Source organism: Pelodiscus sinensis, chromosome 14 (assembly GCF_052426305.1).
Source record: "Pelodiscus sinensis isolate ZL-2025 chromosome 14, ASM5242630v1, whole genome shotgun sequence".
NCBI lineage: Eukaryota > Metazoa > Chordata > Testudines > Trionychidae > Pelodiscus > Pelodiscus sinensis.
In genome coordinates, this window is record NC_143065.1 from 43,278,665 (window position 1) to 43,288,237 (window position 9,573).

General features: G+C 63.1%; 1 protein-coding gene across 1 annotated transcript; it reads left to right on the forward strand.

Annotated features, from left to right (window-relative positions):
* Positions 1-219: 219 nt before the first annotated feature.
* Positions 220-8,147, forward strand: SKOR1 (SKI family transcriptional corepressor 1). Its single transcript, XM_075896765.2, has 8 exons — positions 220-2,408; positions 2,929-3,025; positions 3,579-3,686; positions 4,612-4,683; positions 6,329-6,403; positions 6,631-6,705; positions 7,132-7,197; positions 7,455-8,147. Exons 1-8 carry the CDS (start codon positions 330-332, stop codon positions 7,550-7,552), a joined length of 2,670 nt encoding a protein of 889 aa, XP_075752880.2. The 5' UTR covers positions 220-329; the 3' UTR covers positions 7,553-8,147.
* The last annotated feature ends 1,426 nt before the right edge of the window (positions 8,148-9,573 follow it).

Consider the following 9,573-nt stretch of genomic DNA (forward strand, 5'->3'; position numbering starts at 1 on the left):
GTGTAACGAAACGCGCCGAGAGCTCCCTCGCCCACCTCCACGGGTGCCCTTTTGGGGCTCGGAAATACTCGATCTCGCTTCCTCTCCGGCGCCCCCCGTCCGGCTCTCAGCCTGGTTCCCTCCTAGTGACATTTTGGTCTTGAGTCTCCGGTGGGCGCGGGGATGGAGCCGCGGACAGACCCTAGCTTAGGTGGGAGGAGGGGGAAACGTGGTTTGAACTCCCAGGGAAAAAAAAAAACCTGCCGAGCCGTAGCCTGGAAAAGCGGCTGCTCGCACCACGCCGGGGAGGTTTCTGCCCGGGCCATGCCCCTGCCGCGGTGGAGAGGCGGATGCTGCGCTCTCTCCATCGCGCTCAGGCTGGGTATGACCAGGTAGCGGGGATCCGCTGCCTGCCACGCAAAGGCCGAGCGCTTCCCGGGCCCCCTTCTCGGCTGGCCGGTCCCCCCAGGAGCGCGGCTAATCGCGGCCTTCTCTGCCTCTTGTTTTGCAGGGCTTTTTTGGGGGGGATGGAGGCGATCGCCAGTCAGCTGGGTACTGGGAGAGAAGGAAGCTCCTCCCCGAACTCCAAGCAAGAGCTGCAGCCCTACGCGGGCGCCAGCCCCCTCAAACCCAACCAAGTGGGGGAGACCTCGCTGTACGGGGTGCCCATCGTGTCGCTGGTGATCGACGGCCAGGAGCGGCTGTGCCTGGCGCAGATCTCCAACACCCTGCTGAAGAACTACAGCTACAATGAGATCCACAACCGGCGGGTGGCGCTGGGCATCACCTGCGTGCAGTGCACCCCGGTGCAGCTGGAGATCCTGCGGCGGGCCGGGGCCATGCCCATCTCTTCCCGGCGCTGCGGCATGATCACCAAGCGGGAGGCGGAGCGGCTCTGCAAGTCCTTCCTGGGCGAGCACAAGCCGCCCAAGCTGCCGGAGAACTTCGCCTTCGACGTGGTGCACGAGTGCGCCTGGGGCTCGCGGGGCAGCTTCATCCCCGCCCGCTACAACAGCTCGCGGGCCAAGTGCATCAAGTGCGGCTACTGCAGCATGTACTTCTCGCCCAACAAGTTCATCTTCCACTCGCACCGCACGCCCGAGGCCAAGTACACGCAGCCCGACGCCGCCAACTTCAACTCCTGGCGCCGGCACCTCAAGCTCAGCGACAAGACGGCCACGGACGAGCTGAGCCACGCCTGGGAGGATGTCAAGGCCATGTTCAACGGCGGGACCCGCAAGCGGACCTTCTCCCTGCACGGGTCGGCCGCCAGCGGCGCCTCGTCGGCCGCCAAGGCCGCCCTGCACCCGCCGCCGCCCCCCGGCGGAGCCGAGCTGGCCCCGGCGCACAAGAGCCTGCGCTGCGGCGGGGAGGAGGCGCCCGGGGAGCGCGGCGCGCTGAGCCTGGCCGCGGCGCACGGCGGAGCGGCGGGGGCGCACGGTCCGGCCGGCGCGGTGCGCAGCTACCCGGTCATCCCGGTGCCCAGCAAAGGCTTCGGGATGCTGCAGAAGCTGCCGCCGCCGCTCTTCCCGCACCCCTACGGCTTCCCGGCCGCCGCCTTCGGCCTCTGCCCCAAGAAGCAGGAGGACTCGCTGGGCGGCGCCGGCGGCGGCGAGCCGGGCAAGGGGGGCGCCCTGCCGCCGGGCATGTTCTGGGGCCACCCGCACCCCCACCCGCACCAGCCCCAGCAGCCGCCGCACCAGGCGGGCGCCGGCAAGGACAGCGGCGTCTACCCGCCTTTCCCCATGTTCTGGCCGGCGGCCGGCAGCCTCCCGGTGCCGCCCTACCCGGCCCAGAGCCAGGCCAAAGCCGCCGCCACCGCCGTGGTAGTGGCGGCCGCCGCTGCTGCGGCCGCGGCCGCCGCCGACCCGCCGGGCCTGGGCGGCCGCCCCGGCGAACTGGAGGGCTCGGAGCCGTCGGGCAGCGGGCGCAGCAGCGCCACCCCGCAGGAGGGCTCCGGGGCGGAGGGCGAGCGCTGCTCCAGCGCCCTCTCCAGGGCGGCCGCCGAGGAGGAGCGCTCGGGGGACGAGGCGCTGCTGCCCCCGCTGCCCCTGCCCAGGAAGGGCAGCTACCTCTCCGCCTTCCGGCCCGTGGTGAAGGACGCGGAGAGCATCGCCAAGCTCTACGGCACCCGGGAGGCCTACGGCGGGGCGGGCCGGGGCGCGGGCGGCTACCTCTCCCCGGACTTCCTCAGCGAGGGCAGCTCCAGCTACCGCTCCCTCTCGCCCGGCGCAGACACCGCCGACGAGCCCGAAGTGGACGTGGAGTCCAACCGCTTCCCCGAGGACGAGGAGGAGGAGGCGGCCGCCGAGGGGGCCGCGGAGCCGCCGCCGGCGGAGGAGAAAGCCGGGGCCAAGGGGCCGGAGGAAGGGACCCAGCCGCGGCCGGAGGGGAGCCCGCAGAGGAGCGGCAGCCGAGGCGGCTACGAGGTGGGGGGCTGCGGCAGCGCCGGGGGAGCTCCCCCGAGCCGGGGTCCGGGATCTCCCGGGGAGCGGCCAGGCCTGTCCGGACAAGGCACCGGCGGGGGGCGAGGGGGTGCCGGCCCGGGAAGGAAATACAGCGCGCCACGGCCGCTGCTGGGCTAGCCAGGGCCCGCCAGCGCCCGTCGGAGCCCGTGTGAGCGCCAGGGCAGGGCTTTGATTCGGAGCCCGCTCCGCTTCTAGGATTCTGAACCCCCCAACCCATTAACCTGTCGAGAAGGTTTCCTGTTGGGGGAGGGAGCCGGCTTTGAAACGCCCGTGCGCGCCGCGGCTGGATGGGGATGGGGATGGGGGGGTCCCTTACTCCGGAGCGCTCGCTGCGTAAAGCGCTGCGGGGTCCCTGTGTGGCCACCGGCCGCAGCCGGAGCGAAACCAGCCCGTGTCCCCGACTGAACCGAAGCGGCGCGGGGCTGGCGGCGGGACCCCTCCCGGGCTAATTGCATGTAATGTGTCCTTTTGTTTCTCGAAGGCCTACGCCCCGGAACGAGAGGAGCCGCTGCCGGCTCTGAAGAACCCCGCTTGCCTGGCGCCGCTGCCCGCTTACCTTTGCAACCCCGAGGCCAATGGTAACTCGAGCTCTGCGCTAGCAAATGGCAAAGAGGGAGGGGGAGAGAAAAGAGAATCCCCCCCCCCGTGGGAATATTTCTTATCCCAAACCCACCAAGGGACACGAATCTCGGGCAGGACCTTGTAACAAACTTAGCGGGTCTAAGGGAAGGTCCTTTCATGCCCGTAATCCGAATCTGACGGCTTTTGGGGTTGATTGGATCGGATTGATTTCGGTGCAGACGCTTGCTTCAGTGTCCTGGGGGGCACAGTATTTCCCCCTCTCCCTTTCTCTGCGGTGAGTTCTCCCTGGCAAACGGCGTGGCAGAGACAACCCCAAAGCAGCTGTTGGCTTGCCCGTTTTATTTTTGCACTCGAGAGAGTTTAGAGTCTGATTTTCAGCCTCTCCTCTGGTCTCTGCCGTAGGCTGGCGGGTGAACCGACTTTCCACTCGCAAGGCGATTAGGATTAGAAGGCTTTCATAAGGACTTTGTCCTTAATTATGTAATTAAGGATATATTAGGATCATACTTTCGTTGCTTACGGCTGAAAATCGGTTTATTGCCTTTTAAGAGCAAGATAAAGACGACAATCACTCGACAGCGGAGGATTTAGAGCCCGGCAAATCCTATCAGGACCAAAGGAATGTCTCGCATGCAAGCCCTGCAAATACCGACAGAGGTAAGCAGCAGGCACCGCCTCGGCCTTCTGCGCCAAAGGAGGCGTTTGGGTTTTGGAACCCGGTCTCCGAACGTTCACACGGGAATCGGAGTGCGTGTAAAGGGGCCAGTCCATCTCTCCTGCCCTCCTTATCTTCCGCCTAAATAATAGATATTTTGACAGCACTTATTCTTCTCCCCGGAAAGGAGCGCACTTAAATCACCCGTAAAAAGCTGTCCCCTACAGCTTTAGGCAAATAAATATTTAAGTAACTTGGTGAGCTACAAGTCACTTGGCTTGGGTCGCTATAATCTTGATTTGCTTTCCTTCCCCCTCCGGGTTTGGTCATTTACACACACGGATCCGATTTTTAGCCCCCTGGTTTCGTGATTTACTCTCCCCCTTGCACGGAGTGATCGGTAGCTGGTAAGATAAGGTGTCGGGTTGGTCGATTTCAGCCAAACCAACAGGGCGTCTGGTGGCACTTATAGGACTTATATGGGGGGGATGTTCGTTCGTTCGTCTTGCAAGTGCCACCGGAATCGTTGTGGTTGTTGCTGAGACAGAGTAACACGGAGTGCGGTGGGCACTTAAAAGACTAACAAACTATGATCCTGCTGCCTGTGTGAGTCTTTCAAGTGCCACCGGCTTCCTGGCGGTTTAAGATCAGGGCGCTGCTCCAAGGAATTTATAGCCTCCCTTGCAACTGGATTTCATGCAGAAGGGGGGTAGGTCAGCTCCTCTCCCAGCTGGAGAAAGGTGTGTGGCTGGTGCCTTTCACACGCGATCAGTCCACACCCTGGCCGGTGCTGGGGAGCGCTGTTTGTGACCACAGTCCGGTGCTTGCAGGCCTGCCCTGGTGCGCGCCTGAACTCCAAACGAGCGGCGGCTTCTCTCCCCCCCGCCCCCAGGACCGATCTAACCCTAGACATCTTCCGCCCCGCAGGCGAGGAGGCGCTCAGCATGGACTTTATGGGGACCCCACTGGTTGAAAAAGACCTAGAAAATCTGGCAAGAGGTGAGGCTCCTGCGATCTGCGCTCCCTCTAGCCGAGGGGGTTTCCATTCGCTTCTCAGCTGCGTCGGATCCTGCCCCAAGCTGCTCTCTCGACTCCCGGAATCTCAGGCCCCGACGGGGTGGGGGGGGGGGCAGGAAGCGACGGGGCTTTACCGAAAGTTTCAGTAAAATGGCCCCTGCCCTCTAATGAAAGGACGGGGGAGGGGTAATTAAACCGATTTTTAAAAACTGCCAACGAGGGCGGAATGGAAGCAGCAGGGGTTGGGAAGCAGAGAGCACGGCCTCACGAGCGTACCGGTGCGGTACCGGAATGCCCCGTCGCAAGAAGTGTGTGAAACTCCTTCTACGGGGAAACGCCAAAAAAAAGGGGGGAGCGGTGCACATGAGGCGTTACACGCCACTTCCCCACCCTTTGGGCTTTGCCCTAGTGGAAGAGGCTGACGGGGAGCGAGATCTCCCCTTGGGTAACTGGGACACGCTCCGCTGCTCTGCATCCGATCACTTATGGCGTGTAGACGTAGCGGCCGTGGGGCTGAAGCGCACAGCGTTTCCCAGGGGAAGCCGGTACAGCGAGGAGTCCCGCGGCACCTCCCAGATCCGCACGTTTCTCAGGGGCATCAGCAGCCCGGGAAAGCTGCTGCCCTAATAAATGGGTTGCGCTCAGCGCAAATCGGGCGCTGCGGAAACAGCCGGGGGCGAGACGAGCGCGCAGGGAGAGAGACCTGGAAGCCAATAAAGCGGCATCGACTCTCAGCTCGCTGCTCCTTCGGGCTGGCTGGCGATGTAGCTGCCAGAGAACCCCTGGAAGGTCGCCTCCCCCGCAGCCCTCACGAACCCGGCCGGGTTCCTAGCGTCCCGGGAAAGGGACCAGGGTGATCACTCGCCTCCACCTTCTCGTCTCCCTTTCCATGAGGGCGGGGGGTGGGGGGCTGCTTGTGTCATTTGCATGGTCTCTTAATGTGCGGGGATTTGAAGCGCCCCCCAGTCCAGCCGGAGGAGCGGAGCTCTTCCAAAGGGGGTGGGGTGGGGGGTCAGAAATCCCGAGGAACGATTCATGAGCCCCGTTGGGCTTCTCAAACCAGCCTCGCTTCTCTTACCCAGCGTCCAAGTGGCGTTGTCAGCCCGCCCGTGCTCAATGCTCGTGTGCGCCCTTGGAAGGAGCGCAGCCCCCCCCCCCAAACGAATCACGTCTACACAGCACCTTAAATTCGAAATAAGACACGCAAATTGCAAATTTCAAAAGAGGCCATTTTGAAATGTGGTGCGTCTACACCGTGCCCCGACGGGCTATTTCCAGCCATGCCATAACGAGGGCTCCCGGGATGGCAAAAGAGCGCACCGTTTATTTTGAGAACGAATTTGAAATAAGAGGCGGCTTGTGTAGACGGGGTAGCTGTAGCCCTGCCGTGTAGACGTGTGAGGACGGCCTTGTCGATGTCAGGGGCCTCCCTTTCTGGTTGTATTGAGGCGGTAGGTGTTTGGGTCACTCCTCCCCTTGGCCAGGAGCGATTAACTGCTGTGCTGAATGGAGCGGAGTGCGAATAGAACCGTGATCCTTCCCATATGGAAAGTGTGTGTGTGTGTGGTGGGGGGGGGGGGGGGCTGTGTGCCCCCCCCCACTCATGTGTGGCTCTCTTTTTAAACAGACGAGTTGCAAAAGCTGCTGCTGGAGCAAATGGAGCTCAGGAAGAAGTTAGAACGGGAATTCCAAAGTCTGAAAGGTACCCGCGCCCCATCCCCTCGGAGTCTCCATGACTCCAGCTCTAGTAATACTTTAAAATACCCTTGAACTGTCCCACGGGGGGGCTTCTAGCTTCGCACCGTTTTGAGCAGCCCCCGCCCTCCCCGGTGGGACCTGCCTCCCAGCCGCAGGGATCAATGCATGCTGGGGAGGCGGGGGAGAAGTCTGCTTAGCCTCTCTCCCCGACTTTTCCTGCTCTCCGCGCAGATAATTTTCAGGATCAGATGAAGCGGGAGCTGGCGTACCGGGAAGAAATGGTCCAGCAGCTACAGATCGTCCGAGGTAAGCTCTCTGCTCAGGCGAGGGATACACGCGCGCAGCTTGCGCGCAGGCATTTGAGCGCCAATGGGAGGTCACGTAACAATTATTGTTTTGATTGACTCTCCTTGTGTGTACTCTGATTAGCCTGGGAGCCATTCTTCCCTCCGAGTGATTGGACGACTTAGCGCATTAGCCATTTGCGCGGTTTCTAAATTAAAAACCGAGGCGTAAAATTACCTGGGCATGTCACTACCGACATTTGCGTTAATTTGGACGGTGCCCCGCTGCCGTGAAGCGCAGTTTCCTAGGCGTTGCAGTCAGAAGCCAGCGCGTTGGTTTGGGGGCGGTGTGAAACCCAAACTCCCAGGAATGGTTTTATCTGGGGCGGCGATTTCTACCCCGCGAGGGGCGGGGTCCCAGCTCTGATCCAGTTTCCCTCCCCCCCAGATACCTTGTGTAACGAGCTGGACCAGGAGAGGAAAGCCCGCTACGCGATCCAGCAGAAGTTGAAAGGTATCTCGCCTAAAGCAAGGCGGGGGGGACGCGATCGCTTGGCAAAGCCGTGTTAGGCGCTGAAGGGTTTGCAACGAAATGGCTAAAAGGGGGGCCCATTTAACCCGGTGCGCGGAGGGGCAGGGGGTGGGTCTGAAAGGAAACGCGATCCAGGCGATTTACAAGAGGCTCGAAATTGTGTCGCGGGCGGGGCAGCCGAGCCCGGTGTGAACGCGGGCGCCCGGAGTAACGAATTCGAATTATCTGTTGCTTCGCAGAGGCCCACGACGCGCTCCACCACTTCTCCTGCAAAATGCTCACTCCTCGCCACTGCACGGGAAACTGCTCCTTCAAGCCGCCCTTGCTGCCCCAATGAGCCAACCCCCCGCCCCCATCCAGCCCCAAAGCCATGCGACTTCGGTGTGTAAATAGCCACGAGCCATTGGTAAGGAGCCCCGTGTAAATACCGGACTGCGGAGCTCTGGGGCGCAGCGTTTCTAGCAGTGTAAATACAGCCGCCTGCGCATCAGGGCAAGCCGGCCGCGAAAGTTTCAATGGACCGAAAGCGAATTCAAACCAAACACCCAAACAGACACGGCCCGCTGTGAATCCGGATCGAGGCACTGTGCGAACAGCCTTCTCCTTGCTCCGTGTCTGCCCCCATCCATGCCCCCTTGTCTGTCCACTTCTTGACCCCCCCCCGTGTCTAGACTGGAAAAAAGTGGCTATGTGCAATGGATATAAATGTACTGTGATTTCTCTTGCTCCAGTATTTGTTGCATTTTTATTTATTGATGCTGTATATTTATTTCCCTTTGTCGATGATGGATGTGACAGCACTTTATAGGGCGGTTGGCGACTCACGGTAACACCCAAGGAAAGGAGAAATTCAAACCAACGCCTCCCCCTTTCTGGGGGGGGGAACCTCTGTAAGCGACTTTTGTTCTTTAATAAAAACCAACCTTTAAGCACCGCGTGGTGGGGGCTACGTTCTTGGGAGGACGAGGTAGGGGCTGACCGGGCTCGGTTCGATGCCATTCGATTGAATCGAATTGGAAAGGGATTGACTCCGGATTGGCCCTGGCCGGGGGCTAAGCAGGAGCAGCGCCCGTTACTGGCTAGAAGGGGGAACTGGCCGAGCCGAGATGCCCGGGGCAATGCCTGGAGCCGGTGTTTACATTTCGCTTCCCAGCAGCAGTCGTGTTTGGGCCCTGCCTCTCACGGGGCCCGATCCTGCGCGCTTCTCCGCCAGCGGGACCCCCCCCCCAGACAGTCCCTCAGCCGGCCCCGCCCGGGCGCCTGCAGCCAGCACAGAGGGCAAGGCCCCTCCCCCCTAGGAGCAGGAGGGAAGGGGGAGTTCAGCCCCGGGGGCCTGCCCCATCTGCAGCAGCCAGCGGAGCCCTCGGCCTGCGTGGCCCCAGCCTGCAGCGGAGGGACGGGCTGGAGCCAGGCGCGAGTTTCTCGCCGCCGCCGCTCGCCCCACCCCAGAGCCAGCTGCAAAGCCGAGGCTGGAGGCGCTGCCCAGGCCGGGTTTCCTCTCGCCGCGGCTGCTGCCAGGAGCCGGCCCAAGGCCCTGCCTGCGGCCCGCGCCCAGCGTCTGAGCAAGGTACAGACCCCGCGGGGGCCGGCTCGGAGCGCTCCCGGGGTGGGGGACCGCGGTGGGGCTCCCGGCGCCCTGGCCCGCTCGCCTGGCACCCCCTGGTGCCCAGGCCCGGACCACGCCACGTGCTTTGCCACCTGCTCTCCCCCCCCCCAGCAGTGGCGAGCCCGGGGGGGGCCTGGCCTGGGGGCCCTGGCCTGTCGCTCTGCTGCGGGGCGGGGGAGGGGGACGTGTCTTTGCAAAGTTTCCTTCGCTGTGGAGCCGGGCAGGGGCCCTGGAACAGTTGGGGGGCGGGGGGCTCAAAGCCATTGACCCCCGCTCTACACCCCGGAACTCACTTCAAGCCGGGGGTGCAGCGGGCCCCCTTCCAGTGCCGGGGAAGCTTAGTCAGGCTATGGGGGGGGCTGAGCTGCTGCACCCCCGTCACCCCATGGGAGCAGCGGCAGCAGAAGGGGAGAAGGGCAGGCTGCAGAAGGGAGAGCCCCCTGGGGGGGGGAAGGGAACAGCCTGGCCTGCCTGGTGGGGGGGGCTGTCAGGATTCGGGGGCTCCCCTGGCCTGATCTCTGGGGGCGGCCACTGGCTACCCTTGGCTGGGGAGAAGGACTCAGCATCCACCCAAGGGGGGGGAGCTGAGTTGTAGGCCAAACAACGAGGTCCCCCCTCCACTCCGTGGCCGGGCTCCTCGGGATCTCAGTGGCCTCCCCGCAGACTTTCAGCAGCCGGTCAAAACTTAGGGAACTTAGTGCTACTGACAGTGAGTCCCCCGTGCCCTGAACTGCGGGCCTGCCGGTATCGCC